General features: G+C 42.9%; 2 protein-coding genes across 9 annotated transcripts in view; one reads left to right on the top strand and one right to left on the bottom strand.

Moving 5' to 3' along the window:
* Positions 1 to 928: 928 nt before the first annotated feature.
* zgc:165573 (cysteine-rich and transmembrane domain-containing protein 1) lies at positions 929 to 12,389 on the top strand. Its single transcript, XM_038278110.1, has 3 exons — positions 929 to 1,085; positions 6,334 to 6,649; positions 12,251 to 12,389. The coding sequence occupies exons 2-3, from the start codon at positions 6,352 to 6,354 to the stop codon at positions 12,352 to 12,354; spliced, it is 402 nt and encodes a 133-aa protein (XP_038134038.1). The 5' UTR covers positions 929 to 1,085; positions 6,334 to 6,351; the 3' UTR covers positions 12,355 to 12,389.
* A 9,525-nt stretch (positions 12,390 to 21,914) lies between these two features.
* tenm2 (teneurin transmembrane protein 2) overlaps positions 21,915 to 25,226 on the bottom strand; it is a 478,143-nt gene continuing 474,831 nt past the window's right edge. For 7 of the 8 annotated variants that reach the window (XM_038278106.1, XM_038278104.1, XM_038278107.1 and 4 more), the window contains one exon: positions 23,618 to 24,355. In XM_038278106.1, coding sequence (XP_038134034.1) covers positions 23,618 to 24,355 — 738 coding nt within the window. Of the gene's footprint in view, positions 24,356 to 25,226 lie in introns of all 8 variants that reach the window. The other variant, XM_038278102.1, reaches the window with a different exon arrangement.

Below are 25,226 nucleotides of genomic sequence, written 5' to 3'. Positions count from 1 at the left end.
ATTTGCCCGCCAGTTCTAGGGCCTGGGGCATTGATCGAGGCTAGACCACTCACAGACTGCTGGCGGGTGGGGCTAGTTTACTAGGCTAACTTTTTAAAGCTGAATTTATGAGTTTTTCTTGAGTTCTAATTCAAATTTTATAGATATATACACAATATATATTAATTATTATTATTATAAAGTAAATTTAACTTAAGTCAAAAATATGTCAAATTCCCAAATTATGAAGTATATATTGCTCTAATAGGACATAGAATATCAATTATACCTAATTGAATAGAAAATTCACTTCATGCAGCTATATTAATATATTTGAATCCCTTGCCCTTTTTTTATTTCATGCTTTTCTGTTCCCCAATGAAAACACGCTGCCCCCCCACAGCGATTTTATTTCACTAGTGTTTGTCAAATAAAATGTTAAAATACACTTTCCCACACGTAAGTGTAAAGCAAGGGGGATTTACCATTAGTCTATTCTATGAACATTTTTTCTGTAGAATGGGTCTGTTTTATGTGTTGTCTTCTCCATTCAGAGGGCTCCCTTCATGTCTTTGCCTAGGGCCCCAAATTTCCTAAATCCGCCCCTGGCGTGAAGTTAATAGAGTTAATATTGAACAGGTGGCACTGAGGGAGATTTAAGGCAAATTTCCATTACTCTCATATTTTAACCAACAGGTTAAATCAACAAGGTCAGCTCCTAATGATTAACATAAATAAGTCACTTTGCTTCGTCATCCACAGGATGATGTCGGCCTGTTTAATATTTTAGCAAGTCAAATGATCAGGAGTCACAGCCTTTCTTCCTCCCCTCCTTTCTTTCATCGTTCTCGCTTCTGATTGGACACCGTGACCAAGCTCTGTACCAACGTCCAATCAGATCCCCGTATTGCTTTTTCCCCTCCTCATCTGGAACGCCCTTTTAAATGACGTCACGTCCAGCTCCGGCTGAAGGCAGTGGGGTTGAGGAGGCGGGGGTCGTCCATTGCGGTAAAAATAGTAAAGATAAAAACACCGGAGAGCGCGAGCCAGCGGCTAAGCTAACACCTCTGCGGTTACACTAAATATTGGAGCCATTTTGTTCGAAGGTAAGAAGTTATATTTGTTCGGTTTATTTTATTATTTATGAGCCTTTTTTCAAACCGTTGTTCTGAGTTCTGGCCTAAGATGCGACATTTTTTTATATTAACAGTTTAAAAACTGTCATTAGCTATGAGATACGACTAAAGCCAACATGGACATCTTAAATAAACTTATTTTTAAGTCAAATTAATGTTAAGGGGAGACAAAAAAATAAAAAAATAATTTTTGTTTTTGTTGTTTATTCGTATAATTTGTTTTTCTCTCAGTGTGTTTGTGTATTAAATGTGCGATGATTCCTCCTAATTAGCTCCATGGGGCTGTTTTCATGTCTCTGGAGAATTGATATAAAAATAAAAGAAGGCCTGCTAGGTTACAGAAGCTCCTCACGTGAGTGGAAATGTCTGCTTTCGATGTTAAAGGTTATTCTCTAATGAGCAGCATGGGCCTGTTTACACCACTTTCAGTAAAATCTATTGGATATGTTGAAGAGGAGCTTAAATAAACCCCTAAATGAACTTTCCTCCTCCTGTGACTTGGTGACATCATCATGATGATGATCCTGTTGTGGAAATATGGAGGAAACTAACCCACTGAAATCTGCTCTTTAGTCTGGAAACAACACAAACTATCCAACTAATGAGGAACTAATCAATCATTGAGATACTACTATAAACCAGTAATACGTTATTTTAGTCAAAAGTTTTGACTGTTAACTTTATTTGTCCAGATTCTTGGGTTGAAGCGTTTTAATAGAACGAAGAGAAACAATAGAAAGAAAAAGAGTGACTCTGTTGACATAGATCCTCATTGGTGTCAGGTATGAGGGCTAAGGACCCCGCCTCAGCGTTTAGCTGTAACCCAACACCACCTTACATCAGAGGACTATCTGTGTTTTTGTGTTTGGTTTTCTATTGTAGACTCGTTTGCCTGTCGAGCAATTAGATCTTGGATCCCAGGCCTGTGTAATTCTGTCTTTCTTAAAAAACTTATCTTAGATCTTGCTTTGGTAACAATCAGGTTTTGTCATCATTCTTATCGGTGACTGAAATGTCTAAACGAAGCTTTTCTGGTTAATGGTTAATGTTGCACCAATACCAGTATCAGGCGGGACCCCGATCCAGCACTAAAATGGTGGTATCTGTATCGGCGAGTACCAACAAATAGGGCCCCGATACCATTATGAGAGCCAAAAATTTATTCAGCTATTGTCAACCTTTCCAGGTAGGTATTAGTATTTGTATTAGTCTTTTTCCTGCTTCCCAAAGGTAGGCAGCAGTTTGCCAAAGCCATGATGGTGATTATTTTACATCCAGGTAGTATGCAGTTCTTCATATAAACACACACATCGATTTCAAACAGATTGTATCGGCCAATACCGCACAGCCGGGTATCGGGGCCAAAAACAATCCGGAGTTAAAGTTGCATCAGCCAAAAAAATCATTATGAAGACAAAAAACCCCATATATATACGTCACACCAGACTAAAAGTCGCACCATTTTGAAAGGTTATTCTATCCATGGAATCCATTTTCTGATAACTGGCGCGAAGTAAGCTACTGCTCAAAGACCGCATTGTTTTATTTCACGAACGAGCCTCTGATAAGCAGTGATAATCATTCAGACCTTCAGCTTTTCCTCTGCTTTTCTCCCGTCCCTAACAAGTTTTTCACTGCATCCAAACTGTCGTTCAGCTGCCATGTTGCCATTTTCAACTGCATATTTAGCTTTAATTCTGCAGCATATGAATTTCTTTTGGGTGGCATATTTCTATTCAGTCGTCGTTGTTGTAATGCTAATTTGTTTTGTTGTGGTAAGTTGTAACGTTTTTTTCTATCAGTGGTATTAATATAATACATGTTGTTATGTGCTAAGCTATATAGCGCCCTCTCGTGGTGAAATTAAACGGATATATGTCTCGCCACAGTATAAGTCGCGTGGCCAACCTACCCACGGAGTAACTGTGCGACTTGTAGTCCAAAAAATACGGTAGCGTCACGTTTCATGTTCTTCTTGCTGCACATTGCTTTCCAGCTGGTTGAAAGAAGGCTTCTATGCCTTTCCCTTGGAAGATGAGCAAGTATAGCTGTGTGGTTGTAACAGTCGCAGTTTGGAAGGCAGAGGAGTGCCGCCAAACGTTATTGTTCAAGATAAGTGTGTGTTAGAAATAATTGGAAAGCTCTTAGAAGAATGTCTCTTCCTAGACAGGTAGCCCAACTCATTGAAAAACTGATATGATTGTTTTGTTGTTTACCTATAAAAACATTGGAAATAGTTTTATTCACAATGCACAGAAATAAAGTTGCATTTAGCTGTTTTTGTAGAGATATTTTCCGTTGACAGGAAAGATTTGCTGACTGGTTTAATTGATGCTCACCTCCAGGTTTGACTTAATAGCATAACTTTACCGTGGTCGGTGTTTCTGGAGGCTTTTAACTGTTTTAGTATCACTTTTTAAAGTATATTTTCTAAAAGTCAAGATGTTACATGGATGCATTAAAACTTCATTTTATTTCAGTGTTAATTTCTGTTTAAAGTAACTGATTATAATTAAAAATATCTCCTTTACTGCTTGATTATAGTATTTTTTATTTTTCAATTTCATAGTCGAGGTCCCTTCTGTTTCTAATATATATGAATAAAGGTTGATGTCAGAAAAGGACTGAGAAAATACTGTTGGATATTTTCATAACATATTTTAAAAGAAAAAAACAAATTAAAGTGGGATAAAATCAGAGCTCTGTTATCAAAGACTACACTGTTTTGTAAACTATTCTGCTTTTCTAATCCCGTTGAGGATTTTAGTCTCAGATCTTTGTATAAACTACAAAAACACTGAGATAAACTTGTAGCCTTATCAGCTTTCCTCGCACTGAGAATCTCAAAACCTTGTTATAGATTTTAAAGGGCAGCATCTAAAGAAACTTGGTGCTACCTCCACCTCTGTTTTCCATGACATCAGTCCATTTTTTCCAAACTATAATGTGCTCAATAGATAAGTATAATATCTACCAACTATCTTCACCTTACGTGGATCATTTTCCCAACAGCTGCAATAAAAGTTGATGCTGATAACATGTAACAAAGCACTTATAAATTAGCTAGAAACGTACTTTGAACCAAATAATCGGCTGTCAGATAAAGGAATCACTGATTTTTTTCTGTGTCCTTTATTCATGAAACTTTTTACACACAAAAAAAAGGTGGATAGGATAACCTAAAGGACGCGTTTACGGTGTACATACAACAGGACGGATAAACCCCAGGAGGACTGGCGGAGATTCAGTTCCCCGTCTAGCCTGAATTTTCCATTGTTGTTGTTGGACATGAATGAGGTGAAGACGGCATGGTGGCTTATGATGGGGCTGGTAGTTACGAAATCCACTTCCCTTCAGTAAGATCTTAAATAGAATAGGCAGCCCTACCTTACTCAGTGTGGACTAGACTTTAAAAACGACTTTGGTTCATGAGTTTTCTTCCGGATTTACACAATGTTTCACACATCAGTTCATCTTTTATATCTGTGCTTTAAAGGAGGAAAATGAGGTGTGAAACACAACCATGGGAAGCCTCTATGGTCACAACAGTCATTTCTATTCCCCTTGGTTCATTTCATCAGCCTCATTTTGTACACTGAGGTCTTTGTGAAACATAAGATAATGGTACTTATCTCTGGTAGGTTCGTGATTGACCACTGAGACGTAAGATGCCTTCTGCAGTCATAAAAAAACAATCTGCGGTATTGTTCTTTGCTATATGGTATGGTTTTCCCCTTTCTCTGCAGGAATGAACTGGTGGGAGAGGTGTAGGGTTAAGCTAGTTGGTTATAAAAATGTATCTTATCTTGCCTCGGGAGAATTCATTACCTAATGTGTCTCTGGTGGGTTACCTAACCACCCGATAGGAATAAAGGCAGCAGAGACGAAGTTAATGCTTCTGTTTGCTTTTGTTTCATTGTTTATTGTAAAGTTGGCTCTAAATTTATGTGTAAACAAAAGCCACTCTCACATTCATATGTATAAATGCATAAAGTTGTATCTAGGGCTGACACAGTTAATTGGATTAATCTTTATTATTTGATTAATGGTATAATCATTAACTAATTTAGTACAGCTGATATTTCAAACAGCAACAGACCAGATGAAGCTACTATGAGAAAAAAGCAGAGAGAGCAGAGAGATTGAACAAACAGATTCTGCAGAGTGGGAGAATAGAGATAGAATGATGAAAAAGGGGTCCCTATGTCCTCCAGCAGTCTAAGCCTATAGCAGCAGAACTATAGAGATAGCTCAGGATAACCTGAGCCACTCTAACTAGAAGCTTTATCTAAAAAGGTTTCTAGATGTTGGATCTTGGCCTCTTTTCCAGTGTAGTCCTGTTTCTCTGACTGTGACTAACTGGATGTGCTCTCTTCATCCTCTGACATGGGAGCTGGCTCGGAGCTGGTTGACAGTTGCCTTTTGTATCTATGCTTCTTTTTCTATGTCTGCTTCTGTCTCCTTGAACCCCAGTCGGCCTCAGCAGATGGCCGCTCACACTGAGCCTGATTCTGCTGGAAGTTTCTACCTGTTTTTTTTTTTTTTCCCATAAAATCATCACTGTTAAGAGCAGTTAAACGGAGCTATGGCCCTGGATGAGTTTGGCAACTGGATTAAAAAGAAGTCTAGGATTATTCTCATTCACCTCAAATAATGTGGAGAAATATGCTGCTCTTGCTTTAAGAAGAGTCATCTATACAGTAGTAAACTATTTCTCCAGACTAGATAGGATGCCTGTAAGGACGTAGAGTGCCATTTTCTAACAGTAACAGTAGAGGAGCTGCAGAGAGGTGTGTTAAACTGCGACTCTGCTTCCTGGTCTGCACCCTGGGTGGTCAGGGTTTTGGAGGACTAATAAATGTGGCCAGATTCCTAGAAAGAAGAGCTGCACCATCCAAAGTGGGATGGATGGCGTCTCTCCGAATCAGACCAGGCTTCCCCAAAATGATTGCAAATTAATAATGTAGCCCAAGCGACACCATCTAGGCAACCAGCGGTTGAATGACGACATACGGCTAAACTTGTTACCACTGGTCAGATCAGGGAGGGGACCAGAGAAAATTACAGAGTACGGCATTGTTTTGGTAAACGACTATATCTCGGCCTTCAAGCATGTTAAGAATGTTGTCTGTTTCTTTCCTCTTTACTCTGTGTTTTCCTACATGGTAAAAAGTCCCATTGGTCTGACTATCACTCCTTTGTGTTTCTTATTCCAAAGTGACTCGCCACATCGAAGATGAATTTTGAGCAGCCCCCTCCGTACCCAGGCGGTGGTCCAACTGCCCCAGGCTACCCAGGCCAAGGACCACCCCAAGGCTACCCACCCCAAGGTTATCCCCCTCAAGGATTCCCAGTTAACACAGACCAGCCCAACCCAGCTTACCCCAACTACCCTGCTGGACCAATGGGCCCTGGAGGCCCCTACCCTGGCCCAGGACAGCCCCCATTCCAGGGATATCCTGGACAGCCACAGTATGCCTGGCAGGGGGGAGGCCCTCCTGAACCCATGTACGGGGAGGCTCCAAAAAACACAGGTGAGAGTGTTTTCACCGTCTTATGGTGTAAATATGGGATTTATTATCATCTCCACCACCCTTTTGAAACTGTGCCGAGATCGGTCCGAGCGCGGTAACCGTGATAACTGTTGTGTAAATGGCACGCAAACTGAACTGGACTGTGCCAGACACAACCGAACCGCGCTAACATGGTACTAGTTCATCAGTAGGGCTCGGCGCGGTTCAGTTCTGACTCGGTTCTTAGATAACAAAGAGCGCATGAAGAGACGGCATCATCTCCTTACAGTCAGCCTCCATAATCAGGAAATTTCAAACAATCATAAAAATCCTAGCTTCCCTACCGTGCCGCACGATTTCCAGTGATGATTCTGTTCAGTGTGATGAACCTCGACGTCTGTCGTTGTTTCCTGTGTCTGGAAACCCTGATTAGACGATCGTTTGTCGTATCCACTTCCCAAAAGACGACTCTGCCAAGGAAATTCACCAAAGGCGGCCTTCTTCGCCTGACTCTCTGCAAACCTCCTGAATGTTACGGGCACCGCCATTTTGGTTTGCCTGTTTACCTCTAGAGAGCAGTAGTACCGTAGATCGCCACAAGGAGGCGAGGAACCGTGCTAACGTGGCTTATAAACGGTCTTAAGGAACTGAGCTCGGCAAGGATCGGTTTTCAGAGGGTTGAGGAAATGGGGCTATAATCAACAAAAGGTCAACAAAAGGTCTGATGCATCATGAAAAACACATGCTAGACACATGCTAGCATGCTAAAAGCCCAGTTAGCACTTAACTGTACTAAAAAAAAGCTAATTAAAATTTTAATTATTTTCTTCTTAAAAAAACAATAAATATATAATAATTGTAATCATAATAGAGGCTTTCTAGTATAACCATGTTTTTTTTTATGTGTGAGCAATTTAATTTAAATTACACTAATAAAGATAAAGGCAGCCGGTCACATCAGACTTGTGTCTGTACTGTGACTAAAGGTTATATTTGGCTCTTTTACACATTTATTGCACCTTCTTGCGCAAAAAGACCATTTTCATTAAGCTGCTGTCGTTTCCCTTCAGTTATCCACAGAACAGGCTGCGCAGCGGCACATTAATGAGCGGCGGAGCTGTGGAGTCCTCCGTGACGCACGTGTTATCAGTCAGCAGCCTGTTTTGCACCCGCCATGTATTACTTTACATATGCTCACCAATATGGCCCTGTAACCGCGCCTGTTGCCAGCAGAGCAGGTCATCAACTCCACCTTCAGCTTCACCTTTGAAGCGGAGGGTGGAAGGCCTGAGCCGACGCCTTCACTCCCAGTAACCGATGACCTGGCATCTGTTTATCAGGAAGCATCAGTTCTGATGATGATGATGTGACACATATGACTTCCTTTATCTTTCTGTTGGGTAATATTTATCTAAACCTGTTCTTTGTATCTAAAATATAACCAAAGAAAACACCTGTTGTTGGAAATGTTGTTTTTGTGAACGAAACATAAAGGATTAAAATAAGGGTTTCCTTTGCAGGGCCATATTAGCCCTAATATAGTGTATCTGATAACTGTATTCAAGGAGTTCATTTCAGAATATTAATAAACTAAAATATGGATTCCTCTGATACCAGAACTTTAGGCTCTAAAATGGTTCTGGAACCTGAATATTAAGATTTTTGTTAATACGGTCATTTGAGGTTGTTTTTCTTCCTCCTGGTAGTTCACCCAGATGTTCCACATGTGGCCAAGATGCCTACTATTATGGTAGCTTCAAGGTTAGCGCTCACAGAGCTCAGAGTATGAAGTTAAAAGTTCACTCTTCTGTTGCAGTTGTTCTATAAAAGTACATACATAAGATCATTTTAGGCGAGAACATTATACTTTTAAGCATCACTATATGGCATATTTACTGATTTCATTCATGATTTAAAAACCGTGGCAACCAGCGGAGCTCTGAGGCTAACTGCAGCAGCCAGGACTTAGAGGCTGACATTTTTTTGGGAATCCCACGGGTCACAGGATTCCCGTGGGATTCCCATGGAATGGGAGGCAGTATGAGTAACGTGATTGGGACGGTACAGGATTAAACATTAACGGGAGCAGACGGGAGCGGGGAAACTAAAAAAAACTAGGATTGATGCCAAAAAAAAAATAGAATGGAAAAAAAAATCCAGTACTGGCGCTGCCATTTTGTAGTTTTTTTCCTTGAAGCCTAGACTATAATGCAAGTCAAAAAAACTACACGACCCAAAAACCAACAGTGCTTCCGCTCTGAGTTTTTCACCCGCGCTCAAAAACAACAATAGAGGGACCAACAGTTAGAAACAGGAACTTAACTGACCCTTCATAGAAATTCAGATTCAATGAATTGGCAGAAATCTTATTGAAGACAACAACAATGGGAGTGGTGCGGGAGCGGGAGTCATTCTGAATGGGAGCGGGATGGGAGTGGGAGTAATTTCACCAGGAGTGGGACGGGACAGGATTTAGATTTCTACTCTGGCCCGGGATCTGGACGGGACACCATTTTTTATGAAAATCCACTCCCGTGTCAGTCTCTACCAGGGCTGACGTCGGCCCGTCTGTGGTGGCCATGGCTACGTTGCTAACGTGCAATAATTCAATAGTTTGTTATTATCTAGACACTATTAATAACAGGGGGGGAAATGCAGCTCCAGACTAGCATTGAATGTGGTGATGTCATCAGCACGCTGCTGTTCCCATTGACCCAGATTTATGCTCTGTTCTCCCAGAGTCCAGACTTTCCCGGGTTCTTGTCAAGTATGTACTTGGCGAGGTCACAGGTCCACACTGACGTTCTTATGAATTGAGAAACGGCCTGTGTCTGTGGTGTTGATGATGATGAGGAGGATAGAAGGTGCTGCTGCTGCTAGGGCAACGCAGACGTGTCTGTAGAGTCATTTGGTGCTGCAGGCAGCTACCATCCAGGCAGAGGCAGAAAACATGGAGCTTTAACTACCAGATGAAGCACAGTGGATGTTGGACACCTTCATATTAAAATAGGTTACAAAAAAGGAAATTGGCTCTATGAAGCCTTTAAGTTCAACTTGGAATAATACGTTTGTTACTGTGGTCTTCTCTCCTAAATAGAAAGGCTCCATTTAACTTTTACAGTTGCTTTTTGTATCTCTGCTTCTGTCTCCTTGAACCCCAGTCAGCCTCTGTTTCTTCCTGTTCAAAGGGAGTTTTTTTCCTCTCCACTGTCGCTACAAGCATGCTTAGTGTGAGGGATTGCTGAAGAGTCAATGAGTCGATGCAATCAGCTGGTTTTCCTTAGATAGAAAACTTTGAATCAATCTGACTGGATGATCTGGTGAACTGGAAAGTGACCTGAGATGACATGATGTGAATTGGAGCTATAGAAATACACTGAATTGAATTTAAGTTAAATTTCCAAAAAATGAATCATTTAAAAGTGGATAATATTGACAGGATGTCATTAAATGATAATTAATAAGGGGATGACAGGATTCGGGTTGGTTCTGTGGCGGCTGGGTTCGACCTGGCGTGAAGGCTGGCGGTCAGTGTTGGAGCCTTGGGTACGGTGCTGGCCGTTCTGGACAGCAGGCTGTGCGGCGCTGCTGTGCCTGGGTCGGGAAGCCGGTTCCTCGGTAATCCAATCGCAGCAATCCGGGTGGGAAACGTTTAACTTTGTTTCGGTTCATGTCTCCAGGGCTGGTGGGGTTCCAGCTGGGGGCCCCCGCCTGCAGTAACTGACTGTTTTCCATCGAGGTTCTTATGGTTCTGGAGCTCGGACCATAATGATAGGGAAATCCGTCTGGAGCTGTGGCTATGCTAAATTGTGCAGCTAGCTAGGATTCATTGTTTCATGAAATAAAATGTTTCATAAAAGATAAATGATGCTTTGAATCAGCTTTATTGCCATCAGGCACTTTATTAAAGCTACACTAGAGAGAAAACAAGCCGTTGATACTTTAGTTTATTGAATCCAACTGATGCTGTGAGCGCAGGATTGATGATAAATTAATCTGCGGTGATGTGATCCCATCATAGTCTGCTGTGTTCGGAAGCTGCAGATTGTCTGGTTGATTTTTGTCTAATCTATTTACTTTCCAGATCGAAATTTGACGCAAAAACCAGGTCCTTTGGATAATTAAACATTCCTTTTCTAGATCCAAAGCCATTCCTACGACAGACCATTGTAATGATGTTTTAACGATCTTTAACAACGCGCGAAGGAGTGTTTCTATGCACCCGCCTGAGGACGATTGACTACGCCGACATCACAGCTGGGGATCGCTAGCATAGCGCCCAGCATGCTGCAAAATACACTCGGTTTTTATTACTTAGAGCTTTATTGCACGATTTAGAGGAACGGTTTGTTTAATGATAAAACAAATAATTTAATCTGGCTGCTTATAGGGCCTATATACAAAAAGTGTGGTCGGAAAATTTAAATTTCTCTTGTCTCATATAGGTATGCTATTTATCCAGTGAAAAATGTTTTTACTCAGTTTGTTTCATCTGCAAAGCTGAGAAAATGCCTGAGTGAGGGGTGGTTTAAGACAAAACATACTTATTCCCACGTCAAGTTAAATAGTTTCTCAAGGTTTGTTAAAGTGTGTGTAATTTGTTTTAACTCTTACACAACATTCACTGTTTTTTCATCAACATAAGTAAGGAAGACAAACTCTGCCTAGTCAGAACGGGGCTGATTACTGTGCCGGAAGGACCGTATGATGAACTGTTCTCTCTTTGCAAAGATAAGAAAATAAAGTTCCTACTGAATGAAATCCAGCGATCTCGGTTTATTTAACTGGGATTAGGGTTGAATGAAGTCAAAGATCGATTATAGTTAATAATTGGTTAAGTATTTAATAAGTAGTGTCATTAAGTAGTCGTTCCAGCTCCACTAAAACATTTAAACTAATTCTAGGCTGCAGGTATTTTCGGATCCTGTGTTTGTAGTCATGCTTGAGTTCAGAGCAGAAAGGTGTTAGAATAAGGTGTGAAACTAAAATGCCTTTAATGAAGGTTCAAGTAGAACAGAGAGTAGTTAACATAAAAGAGGTTTCTGCGTATGTAATTAAGTCCCGATAACATCACTGGTTGATTGCGTCTCTTTGTGAAACATTTAGATCCAGATGAGCGTCGTTAATTATTGGCCAAACACGGACCGGGTCTATGCATCATTATCAGAGCTACCTTGAGTTTACGGTCAGACCCGGATGAGATCAGGCTGTTAAAGGCTGGAGGAGGGTTTGGCTCCTCATAAATAATTAATCAGTCAAACAAGAAAAGGCTCGTTCATCAGCCAGGCCTTCTGCTCGGCTCTGGGATTAAAACTGAAGTAGAGGAAAGTTTTTCTGCATTCTGCGGGGCCAGACGTACCACGGGGACTCTGCCGCTGCTGAACTCTGCATCTCTGCTGCTATGGTATCGCCATGGAGACGCGCCTCCTCAGAGGAATGTAATTAGAGGAAATGGTGGTTACCCTTGAACTCCATGCTGGAGTCCTGTTAAAGCTTTCTCTGCTTCTCTGCAATCATCGGGGAGGGGAGAAAAATGTCTAATTGCATTCTGTAGTCGTCCCCCCCCCCCCATCTCATTTACTCTAACCTTTGGTTTCATTTTGTTTTGTTTTTTTCTTTCAGTGTATGTGGTGGAGGACAGGAGACGGGACGACACAGGAGACACCTGCCTGACGGCCTGCTGGACGGCACTGTGCTGCTGCTGTCTCTGGGACATGCTGACATAATGTCCCTCTTCATTTGTTCAGCCTTATTAGTTTCCTGTAAGCTGAAAATCAGATCACCCCCACCCCCCGCCTGGCTTAAAGCCTCCCTCCATCTCACACCTGCACCTCCTCTTTCTCCTTTTCTCTGTGAAGGCGGGGGGAGTCCTCAGCGCCGATGGTCTTGTAGCGGTCTGTAACTGAGCTTCTTAACACAACCTGAATCTGAGGCTCATTTATGAAACTGTGACCCCCCCCACCCCGCCCCCCCAGGAAGACCCAGTTCAGTATACATGGATCTCAGGCTTAGCTAGTGTGATGCTCTTTAGCACTTTACAATGATTACCTCTGCAACAAATGACTCCTGCCTGCCCCCCCCCACCCCATACACACACATAGGACTACTCCCCTATGGTGGGTCCCCCCCCCCCCAGCTTGCTAATGAACTAGGCTCTGGGTTAAATGCTTGAAATCCGTCCGTTTTCTTTTCACACTTTTTGTTTTTGCCTTTTAATTAAATGTAAGTTTTTAAAGACAAAGATGATCTATATTGGACGACTGTTAACTTTTAATGGCTGCAATGTTATTTTGTGCTTTTATTGTTATGAAAAATGATTCAAATATTATTTGTATTGTGAACCTTGGAAATAAAACTGGAATTATCTTAGAAAGGAAGTGTGCTTGCTGAACAGAGGAAACCCTATTAGTCAGTGGATGCTTTTTTTTGCTTTGGATGAGTCTTACATTAAAATAATTTATTGCTATAATTAAGGGCTTTGTCATTTTCAATTATTTGGTGGATTGGAGCAATATGTATGAATGTTAAGTGGAGTGTGCAGGAAGAAAGCTGGGCAGAGACTGTAGATCAATACTGGAGCGCAGCGCGCTGACTTTACTGGTCACACTTATTGATACTCTGGAAGCCGAAACAATGATTTATCATTTATTGTCGCAGCCTAATCCTACACATTTTTCTTTTGTTTAAAGAAAAATATATTTTTTTATTATAGAATGAAAGGATTAAATACAAAGAGTCATTCCTCTTAGTGGAACCTCCCTGCATGTCAGCTTCAGCCATTCCTCTCTCCATTAATTTCAATTCAGTTTATTTCTATAGCGCCAATAGGCTATGCACAACTCCACCACTTCCTGAACTTCAGAAGGCTCCTTTGCTTCCTGTCTTTCATGATTGGATGCTCTGATTAATCCAGGTGTGTATGACCTAAGTAACTGGCCAGACACACCTGGATTAATCAGTTCGTCCAGTAATGAAAGACAGGAAACAAAGGAGCTACCTTAAATTCAGGAAGTAGTGGAGCTGTGCATAGAGCCCATTCACAACACGTTTCATTTTAAGGCTCTTTATAGAAACAATTCAACCAGATCATCCGCCAGATTACGTCATACCTAGTGTTGCACCGATACCATTTTTTGGCCCAGATAGCGATACCAATACCTGGCTGTGCAGGATCGGCCGATACCATACCGATTCCATACATACTGTTTGTAAAATAATTGCCATCATGGCTTCATGTCAAGCTGCTGCCTACCTTTGTGAAGCAGGAAAAAGACTAAAACAGTGAATCCAGTAGAAGTTTTTATTGCCTACCTGGTATGGGTGACAACAGTTGAAGAAACTTTTGGCTCTCAAAATGGTATCAGTGATACTACTCGCCGATGCCACCATTTTAGTGCTGGATCGGGGGCCGGTGATATTGGTATTGGTGCAACAGTAGTCATAACGCGGCGCCGAGGTCCAGTCGGATTCCAAGACTCCTTGTTATGCATTTTTTTTTTTTTTTTTAAACATTAGTGGCTCATTTTATGGACAGTATGCTGACAGGAGAGGGGTAGGGACATGCAGGAAATAACCACAGGCCGGATTCGAACCCGGGTTGCCTGCGTCAAAGACTAAGGCCTCTACACATGGGTCGTGTGCGCTAACCACCGCACCCACGTCCTTCTTTTTGACTGTTTTGAAGGACAGGTCTGGTGTATCTTGCGTAACCTTGGTTTTCCCAGGATTCATTGAGAGACCAAGCAAGCCGGCTGCTCCGTGATCAGAGGAAAGGGTATTTGACGCCAAACAGTGGTGAATAGTGGAAGTTCAGTTTAATATAATCTAAATATGTGAATAGTTCCGTCTGAGATGAATGAAAATACTTGTTTTAATGGTTTTTTTTTATCAGATATGTGGCAGAAATGTTTGATTCATCTAAAGGTTTTAACCTGTTACTGTGTAAATGGGTTTGGCTGCAATTTAAGGACAGATTCTAATAGATCTGCAGGGTGGGCACTATAAATCTGAGAAAAATGTTTAAGAATAACATAATAGCGAAGAGTTAAAAGACAAATAATAAAATCCTGTAAAGTGTTTTAACAATATCAAACTGTTCACCTGGAGAATAAATAACCAATATGCAGCTATGGACATTTTTACAGGAATGGATATTTGAAAATAGCAGCAACATCAGAGATGTGCAGAATGACAGCAGCAGGTTATTTAACTGACTAAGGTTTCTATCATTACATTTGATTTAATTTGTTCCTGCTCCCGGTGGTTGGAACATTTATTCCACTCTGGATTCTCATGAGTTTAGTTTTTGTTCACTTTACAATAATAATAATAAAAAAAATTTAAAAGAAACAGTTGTGAAAAGTTCAGTATTTCATCTTTTCCTTTGTGTGTCAAATGTCACGGTTGCTAAGCAACGCAGCGTACAGTGGGATCTGTTTGAATCCACAGCCTAAACTCTTCCGGTCTCCTTACTTTTACAGACTTGGAAGGATCCAGTCCAGGTAGAGCGCTTCCTTGGAAGGATCCGGTCCAGGTAGAGCGCTTCCTTGGAAGGATCCGGTCCAGGTAGAGCGCTTCCTTGGAAGGATCCGGTCCAGGTAGAGCGCTTCCCTGGAAGGATCCGGTCCAGGTAGAGCGCTTCCTTGGAAGGATCCGGTCCAGTTAGAGCGCTTCCTTGGAAGGATCCGGTCCAGTTAGAGCGCTTCCTTGGAAGGATCCTGTCCAGGTAGAGCGCTTCCTTGGAAGGATCCGGTCCAGGTAGAGCGCTTCCTTGGAAGGATCCGGTCCAGGCAGAGCGCTTCCTTGGAAGGATCCGGTCCAGTTAGTGCGCTTCCTTGGAAGGATCCGGTCCAGGCAGAGCGCTTCCTTGGAAGGATCCGGTCCAGTTAGAGCGCTTCCTTGGAAGGATCCGGTCCAGGCAGAGCGCTTCCTTGGAAGGATCCGGTCCAGTTAGAGCGCTTCCTTGGAAGGATCCGGTCCAGTTAGAGCGCTTCCTTGGAAGGATCCGGTCCAGGTAGAGCGCTTCCTTGGAAGGATCCGGCCCAGTTAGAGCGCTTCCTTGGAAGGATCCGGTCCAGTTAGAGCGCTTCCTTGGAAGGATCCGGTCCAGGCAGAGCGCTTCCTTGGAAGGATCCGGTCCAGGTAGAACGCTTCCTTGGAAGGATCCGGTCCAGTTAGAGCGCTTCCTTGGAAGGATCCGGTCCAGTTAGAGCGCTTCCTTGGAAGGATCCGGTCCAGGCAGAGCGCTTCGTTGGAAGGATCCGGTCCAGTTAGAGCGCTTCCTTGGAAGGATCCGGTCCAGTTAGAGCGCTTCCTTGGAAGGATCCGGTCCAGGCAGAGCGCTTCCTTGGAAGGATCAGGTCCAGTTAGAGCGCTTCCTTGGAAGGATCCGGTCCAGGCAGAGCGCTTCCTTGGAAGGATCCGGTCCAGGCAGAGCGCTTCCTTGGAAGGATCCGGTCCAGGCAGAGCGCTTCCTTGGAAGGATCCGGTCCAGGTAGAGCGCTTCCTTGGAAGGATCCGGTCCAGGCAGAGCGCTTCCTTGGAAGGATCCGGTCCAGGCAGAGCGCTTCCTTGGAAGGATCCTTGGAAGGATCCGGTCCAGGGAGAGCGCTTCCTTGGAAGGATCCGGTCCAGGCAGAGCGCTTCCTTGGAAGGATCCGGTCCAGGCAGAGCGCTTCCTTGGAAGGATCCGGTCCAGGCAGAGCGCTACCTTGGAAGGATCCGGTCCAGGCAGAGCGCTTCCTTGGAAGGATCCGGTCCAGGCAGAGCGCTTCCTTGGAAGGATCCGGTCCAGGCAGAGCGCTTCCTTGGAAGGATCCGGTCCAGGCAGAGCGCTTCCTTGGAAGGATCCGGTCCAGGCAGAGCGCTTCCTTGGAAGGATCCGGTCCAGGCAGAGCGCTTCCTTGGAAGGATCCGGTCCAGGCAGAGCGCTTCCTTGGAAGGATCCGGTCCAGGCAGAGCGCTTCCTTGGAAGGATCCGGTCCAGTTAGAGCGCTTCCTTGGAAGGATCCGGTCCAGGTAGCGCGCTTCCTTGGAAGGATCCGGTCCAGTTAGAGCGCTTCCTTGGAAGGATCCGGTCCAGGCAGAGCGCTTCCTTGGAAGGATCCGGTCCAGTTAGAGCGCTTCCTTGGAAGGATCCGGTCCAGGTAGAGCGCTTCCTTGGAAGGATCCGGTCTAGGTAGAGCGCTTCCTTGGAAGGATCCGGTCCAGGCAGAGCGCTTCCTTGGAAGGATCCGGTCCAGGCAGAGCGCTTCCTTGGAAGGATCCTTGGAAGGATCCGGTCCAGGCAGAGCGCTTCCTTGGAAGGATCCGGTCCAGGTAGAGCTCTTCCTTGGAAGGATCCGGTCCAGGCAGAGCGCTTCCTTGGAAGGATCCGGTCCAGGCAGAGCGCTTCCTTGGAAGGATCCGGTCCAGGCAGAGCGCTTCCTTGGAAGGATCCGGTCCAGGCAGAGCGCTTCCTTGGAAGGATCCGGTCCAGGCAGAGCGCTTCCTTGGAAGGATCCGGTCCAGGCAGAGCGCTTCCTTGGAAGGATCCGGTCCAGGTAGAGCGCTTCCTTGGAAGACGCAGCCCATGAAATCAAATCCAGCCAAAGTTTTCTATCTGTTCACCAGGTTTATACCATTAGCAAAAAGTAGTATACTTGAAGTAAATTCTATTAGGAATACTTAAGTATAAGTTTAGAAAGTATACCGAACAATGTACTTTTAGTGTACTTGAAGTATTACTAAAGTGACACCTCTTCGAACTAAATTGGGACATTTTTAAGTTTACTAAAGTATACTGAAAGTATACTTTAGTAAAAAATAAAGTAAACAATAGTATAGTCAAGTATACTTGACTATACTATTGTTAAGTATATGAAATATAGTTTAGAATAAGTAAACTCTAAGTGCACTGCCTGATTTTAAGTATGAAATTAGTGCACTTTTAGTATACTTGAATAAACTACTTGTACGTTTTGAACCATTTTGTTAATTTATTTTCCTATTAAAAAAACAACAGATTTTTTTTTTCCCCTCTGGGTTGACTAGATCTACACTATATTGCCAAAAGTATTTGCTCACCTGCCTTGACTCACATATGAGCTTAAGTGACATCCCGTTCCTAATCCATAGGGTTCAATATGACGTCGGTCCACCCTTTGCAGCTAGAACAGCTTCAACTCTTCTGGGAAGGCTGTCCACAAGGTTTAGGAGTGTGTTTATGGGAATTTTTGACCATTCTTCCAGAAGCGCATTTGTGAGGTCGCACACTGATGTTGGACGAGAAGGCCTGGCTCTCAGTCTCCGCTCTAATTCATCCCAAAGGTGTTCTATCGGGTTGAGGTCAGGACTCTGTGCAGGCCAGTCAAGTTCATCCACACCAGACTCTGTCATCCATGTCTTTATGGACCTTGCTTTGTGCACTGGTGCACAGTCATGTTGGAAGAGGAAGGGGCCAGCTCCAAACTGTTCCCACAAAGTTGGGAGCATGGAATTGTCCAAAATGTCTTGGTATGCTGAAGCATTCAGAGTTCCTTTCCTTGGAACTAAGGGGCCAAGCCCAGCTCCTGAAAAACAACCCCACACCATAATCCCCCCTTCACCAAACTTTACACTTGGCACAATGCAGTCAGACAAGTACCGTTCTCCTGGCAACCGCCAAACCCAGACCCGTCCATCAGATTGCCAGATGGAGAAGCGCGATTCGTCACTCCAGAGAACGCGTCTCCACTGCTCTAGAGTCCAGTGGCGGCGTGCTTTACACCACCGCATCCGACGCTTTGCATTGCACTTGGTGATGTATGGCTTGGATGCAGCTGCTCGACCATGGAAACCCATTCCATGAAGCTCTCTGCGCACTGTTCTTGAGCTAATCTGAAGGCCACATGAAGTTTGGAGGTCTGTAGTGATTGACTCTGCAGAAAGTTGGCGACCTCTTCGCACTATGCGCTTCAGCATCCGCTGACCCCGCTCCGTCAGTTTACGTGGCCTACCACTTCGTGGCTGAGTTGCTGTCGTTCCCAAACACTTCCATTTTCTTATAATACAGCTGACAGTTGACTGTGGAATATTTAGGAGCGAGGAAATTTCACGACTGGATTTGTTGCACAGGTGGCATCCTATCACAGTTCCACGCTGGAATTCACTGAGCTCCTGAGAGCGACCCATTCTTTCACAAATGTTTGTAAAAACAGTCTGCATGCCTAGGTGCTTGAATTTATACATCTGTGGCCATGGAAGTGATTGGAACACCTGATTCCAATAATTTGGATGGGTGAGCAAATACTTTTGGCAATATAGTGTATATTAAAGGATTTCTGGTATTTCAAAGTTTATAAAGGAGCCTTTCGGGGGACCTTATGCTTTTGTACATAATTAATCCCTTTAGTTTTCCCTCCCAAACATTATTGGACAGGAATAACTTAAAGCCTTTCTCTTAAATAGGCTGCCTGCTTTTATTTTAGTATTATTGGGATGTGGTCAAAAGATGCAATGATGACCAAAGGTGGTAACTAGTTACATTTATTAGAGCAATTTTTAGAAAGAAATATAGTTTTAGGAGTAGTTGTTCTTTTCCATAAGGCTTCATAGTGATGCAGTGGGTAGCACTGCTGCCTTGCAGCAAGAAGGTTCTGGGTTTGATCTCTCTGCATGTGGGGGTTCTCTCCGGGTACTCCGGCTTCCTCCCATAGTCCAAGAACATGACTGTTAGGTTAATTGGCTTCTCTAAATTCCCCTTAGGTGTGGGTGAGTGGCCCTGCGATGGACTGACGACCTGTCCTGGCCCAACAGCAACCCTGACAAAGGGAGAAGATGGATAGACGTTCATTTCCATATTTTTACTCTTACTTGAGTAATAGTTTTGTTAGATTATCACTACTTTTATTTGAGGAACATTTCTGGTTAATACCAGGAGTAAATTTAGCTGTTTGTAGATCAGCTGAAATTAGAATAAACGGTAGATCCTGTCAGAAGTTCTGTATCCTTTCCCTACATTACCTCCTGTAAAGATCTGATCTGATCCAAAATCACACAGAAATGTTTGTTCAGGGGCGGATTTAGGAAAATTGAGGCCCTAGGCAAAGACAGGTAGGGGGGGCCATCTATATTGAAAAGACAACACATAGAACAGCCCCATTCTCCAGATAGAGAAATGTTAATAGAATAGACATCCATTATCAGTTCTAGGTTGTGTCCCTCTCTTCTTGTCCCTTTTCTTCTTGTTTTCCTCTCTATGTTTTGTACTCAGCTGACTTTTCATGCTGTCTCTAAAGGAATGAAAGATTTTTTCCAAGCACTAAGCTCACTTAGCTGATTGCTCCTTCCTGTGTTTCCAAAAAGGCCAAAGTAAATAACCCAGTCCTTCCCAGGCAATAACGGGGTCAGTCTACAACAGGGAAATTAAAGGGCACAACATCCATTTTTCTAAATAAAGACAAACTATACTTTTCTACAACCTTTGCTGACAAATAGACGCATAGATATTTAAACATCTGTGCTTTCCAGATAAAAGGTATAGTGAATACAATTCTTTAAGGTTTGAGTTCTGGGACAAACATCTTTTCCATTGTCATTACTTACCTACTTTTATCAATTATCATTCTGCATAAAATTGATATTTGCAAGTACTAATATCTACATAAATAGATTTTTTAATTTGTTTTATTAAAACTGTTATTTATCAATAATTTTACTGAAGACTCTTAGATGACCTGCAGAGACAAATAATTTTCTCTTTACCCAAAAACACAAAAACGTCTCTAACAGTTTTATCTATGGCCTGTATTCTGTTAAAGATGAGGATTCTTCTCTAAAAAAAAAATTCACTTACAGAACATCTGTATTTATCCTGTGATCAGGACTGTGAGTGAAATCAGGGGGGATTTACCATCAGGCAATGCTACATTAATAAACAAAATCCTTTGGCTAAAATGCCATCAGAACGCTGATAATATTAAGTGTGTCTCGCCCCCCCCTTCAGTGTCCACCATATTGGATCAGTCCATTTGCTGCACATGTTCAGAAAGGTCCAAACAGACAGCAGCAAACCATTTGAAAACAAACCATGCAAAGAGCAGTGTTGCCAACTTAGCGCTTTAGTCGCTATATTTAGCCACTTTTCAGACCCCTCTAGCACTTTGATTTCTAAAACGCTCCTAGCGCCAAATCTAGAGACTTTTTTCTGCTATTGGAGACTTTGGAGACAACATCTAAAAGCAGCGAACTCTGCTCTCCAGAGCGAGTAGATTGGTAACCCCGCCTCCTGCTCTCCTCTATCTTGTCTGCTGTCAGGATTCATGCAGCTATTATTTCATCCAAATGAAAAATGGAGAACAGATAAGCAGATCATGGCTTGTCTACAGTGAAAAGAAAAACTACTTTTACTGTCGCCTTTTTGGAAACAATCAGCTAAGCTCACTTAGCTGATTGGAAAAATCTCTCATTTCTTTGCACTGCAAAAAATCTAAATCTAGATAAGTCATTTTTTTCTGAAAATAAGTGCATTTGTTCTTGAATTGAGGAGGTAAAAAAGACATTTTGCCAATAAAAAAAGGCAATTTACACTTAAAATAAGAAAACACAATTGCATTGTCTTATTTCAAGTGCATATTATCTAATTATCTTATTTTAAGAGTAAAATTACTCATTCCATTGGCAAACTATCTCATTTACCTACTCAAATTCAGAGTGAATGCACTTAATTTAAGAAAATGTTACTTATTTCTAGATCGTTTTTGCAGTGTGGAATCAGCATGAAAATCAGCTGAGAACATTGCCAATATGAAAAGAAAAAGGGACAACATAAAACAGAAGGTAGAACAAATAATGGATGTCTATTCTATTAACATTTCTCTATCTGTATAATGGGTCTGTTTTATGTGTTGTCTGCTCAATTTAGAGGGCCCCCCGACTGTCTTTGCTGGGCCTCAAGTTTCCTAAATCCGCCCCTGTTAAAATGCAAACCACTGACAGACATTCGTCTTTTTAAAGAAATATAAAACTATTTATTGTTTTCTTTTCATCTACAACTAAAACTTTAATATAAGTTAAAATGATCAAGAATATAGAGAGTGGGTGTTTTTATCTGCTAGGAACAAAAAATAAAAATCCTATCCTTGAGTTTGTTGCATAATTAGCCGTTAACCCTGGCTGTCTAATGCATCATCAGGGCTCCAAAGATTGCTTCTGAAAAGCAGCTAATGAGAATGGACCTTGAGTGCCTGGATGATAATGGTGATCTATCAGGGGATCCGTGATCTTCAGACGCAGGAGATGAGATGAAAGCCAACTACACGTCGCTCAGTTGAAGTAAACAATTATGTTTTATTGATAAGCTTCTCAGAAGAGTCTCGTTTCAGTGAATGTATAAGAATCACCCTCTGATAATACTGATTTGGTACATTATGACATCCAGCACGAGTCTCCTCACAGTGAGAGGGATCCATTACTGCTACTGCTGTTGGGATCTAGGACAGAAAGAATCTGCTTTCCAAACAACAAACCAACCAACAAAAACCAAAGAAATCCAAACAAACTTTGGACGGATATCGTAGATAATGAAGTATCAGAGTGCCACAAAACTCTAGAGTAGTAAGAGCAGCTAAAGGTTTCGCACATTACAAGCCACTTCCTCTTAGAAATATAAAACTTGATATTCTGAACAATATTCTACTGTGCTGCATAAAGGTAAATCTATACACTGTACATCGAAATATACTTCCAAAAAACAGATTTCACAGTTTTAAAGACTTTATTTAAAGTATAAACTGCTTTTTAAAACACCTCATTACATAAATGACTCTTTTTGCCGGTTGACTATTGTCCCCCCCCCCCACGTCAGCAAACCAAAAAAAAAAAAAAGCAAATACAAAAACCGAAATGAACATTTCTTACATATCGTACAAAACAAAAGAAGCTCGTCCATCCATGTTCGTCTCGATAAAAACTGGTGACTCATTCATGATTGTCATTTAGTACTAAGAATAAATAAATAAAAAAAGAAAGACTCAAACGAAATAAATAGAAAGTCAGCATGTCTGTCGGACTCAGTGAGTGCTGTGTGTGTGTCTGTTTACGTTCGCTCTGTACAGAAGTGCCTTGGTGAAAATCTCACAATTCTACCGTGACTGAAACGTACAAAACTACGGCATCTACGGTATACTCAACATCCTGAAAGTTTTAAGTGTAATCTGACACATATGTATGAGGATATGATTCTCCTCCCCGTTGAGAAATAAACAAGGTGGTGCTATGCCACTTTCCACAGATATAGCCGTCGTTTTTTTTTTTTTTTACTTCCTTTTCGTAGTTTTTTTTTCTTTATTTATTATATTTTTGAGTATTTGCTGCAGTTCATCATCAGCTGGGATGTTCATGGATGCCGTTGTCCTGTTGCTTGGCTCATCAGCGGAGGAACTGGTCTGGTGGACGGACGATGGGAGGCCTGAGAGACGGGGAGACGGCTCGCGTTGACGTCGCTGTTTTGTGATGCGTGTCGGGTGATGGCTCCGCTCTGAGGAGGTTTGGTCTCCGCTTTGGTCCCTTTGCCTTCAGTGTCTGTATTAGAGACCAGACCGCAGAGGCCGGCGCAGTGCAGCCTCCGTCCTGTTGGGTTGCTATCGTGGCTGTTTTTCTGCGTGACCCAAAAAATATGGGCGAAAATATCACTTTCTTTTTCAAAAAAAGGGGGGAATCTCCTTATTGGTTAAGCAACAGTTGTCAGAGTTCTTCAGTGCTTTTTTTTGTCAGTTGTTCAAAGTTTTTTTTCCAAAAAAAGAAAAAAACAAAACAATAAAAGACTAAACATTAATTTTTTTTGCCTGTGGCAGTAAAATGAACAATATGTTTTTCATTCTTTTTGAAAAGTCCCTGCAGCGTTCCACGAGAAACCCCGTCTGTCGGATCATTCTCCCTTGATTTCAGAGGAGTAAAGTTAAGGAGGCGGGGTTAGGAAAGAGGGACACAATCCAGAGATGTTAGGAGAGTCAGCGGGGTTCCTGTGGGCTGTTACCTCCTGCCCATCTCGTTCTGTCGGAGAAACTGGACGTTGTTGCTGCTGTCAGCCAGTTCTGGGTACTGCTCCACCGGCAGCACGTAGTATCCGTCGTAGCCCTGGACCCGGCCTGTCGATAGAAGCTGCTGCCTCTCCCCTTCAGTCCACAGGCGACTGCCCCCCTTCCCGTCTCGTGCGCGCTGCTGCTCCTTAGCCCAAGCCCCCGCCAGCGCCCTCTGCCTGGCCAGCTCCAACAGTCTGACCTTCTCCTCGTCCACCACGTCCACAGAGAGGCCGTAGCGAACGCTCAGCACTAACGAGGGAACCGCAAACTCCACCGTCACGCCTCTCCTCGATCGGCCGCTCACTGTCACGTTGATGCCGCTCTCCAGTGACTTCCTTCCATTCGTGAGCCCCAGGGCCAAAAGGTCGCTGTCGGCAGAGCCCACCTTCACGAAGTAGTGGCAGTCCTTCCCGTCCTGAGTGTAATGAGTGCCCTCCAGGTACTGGGCGCCGTTCAGCACCAGAGCTATTTTGCGGCTGTCGTCGCTGGCCAGAGGCGACACGCCAGCCACCACCCGGCCCTCTTTAAGGGCCAGCATTACTCCTCGCCCGATGATGGGAGTGCTGGTGCCGAACCAGTGGCCGGGCTTGTCTTTACGTCTGCGACGCTCTTTGTTGAGAAGGCGGCCCTCGAGGGCCATGAAGGCCTGGTTGTGGCGCTCAGCTGCCTGCTGCACACCTGTGATGAGCTGAAAGGCAAAGAGAAAAACCACAGAGCAGAGATTAGAGATTTTAGATTAGAGGGAAAACTAAAAAATATTTTACTAATGTAAACACCACATCCTCAAATATGTATCACACAACGCCAAGTAGTTTCTAGTTTCTATAAACCCCTATGAAAGCAATCAGGATTCACCCCAATTGACTCCACTACCCTAAAATAAAACCCAGCGCCACCATCTGCCTGTAGAAATAATTTTAGTAATAAATCAACAAAAGAACCTTTGGAAGAGTGGCTGAAATGAAGCCAAACAATAACTCGCAGTTTTCCAGATTATACGCATTTCCATCGAGGAAGCTGCCATAGAAGCAGACAAAGACTGACGTCTAGATTCCCATTTCTACATGAGGTTTAAAATTAGACTGCACCTCATCCTGAACACTGCATAGAGTTGGCAGTCTAATGCTGTGGGCTTTTAATAAATGCTGTTATACGCTGGCCAGTCTTGAAGGAAAATAGTTTAGAGATTGAAATTTTGGACAATAAGCAGAAAAAATAAAGTCATAATGAAATAAAAAAGAAATATGGATGTGTCACAACGGCCCAGTCAAAGTCGCAAACTATCAAAAGCTGGGAATCTTTGGTGAGACTTAAAAATCCCTCATCACAGCTGCTCTACATTCAGTCTGGGCTTAAAGGTACACTATGCAACAGGTGTTGATTTTCCAGCGAGGCTCCCCCCAGAGGGCGAAAGTAAAAGTGCGCTGTCGTAAATATGCTCCGCTGTTCTCCTGGTTTCTCCATCAAGCCAGGCGCGGTTGTTTTGAGCTTAGCAGACAGGCGAACGCAACGAATCACCATGTCTACTGCGGTAAGTGACTATTTTGCTCCAATTTTTG

The sequence above is a fragment of the Cyprinodon tularosa genome, unplaced genomic scaffold (assembly GCF_016077235.1).
Source record: "Cyprinodon tularosa strain WSP-4 unplaced genomic scaffold, ASM1607723v1 ctg138, whole genome shotgun sequence".
NCBI classification, from domain to species: Eukaryota; Metazoa; Chordata; class Actinopteri; order Cyprinodontiformes; family Cyprinodontidae; genus Cyprinodon; species Cyprinodon tularosa.
This window is presented reverse-complemented; position numbering and strand designations above follow the sequence as displayed.

Bases quoted from the DNA above. Each gene is read 5' to 3' on its own strand.
- zgc:165573 (XM_038278110.1), top strand. From the start codon at position 6,352: ATGAATTTTGAGCAGCCCCCTCCGTACCCAGGCGGTGGTCCAACTGCC. The intron at 6,650-12,250 runs GTGAGAGTGTTT...TTTTTCTTTCAG, and splicing joins GGAGGCTCCAAAAAACACAG to TGTATGTGGTGGAGGACAGG.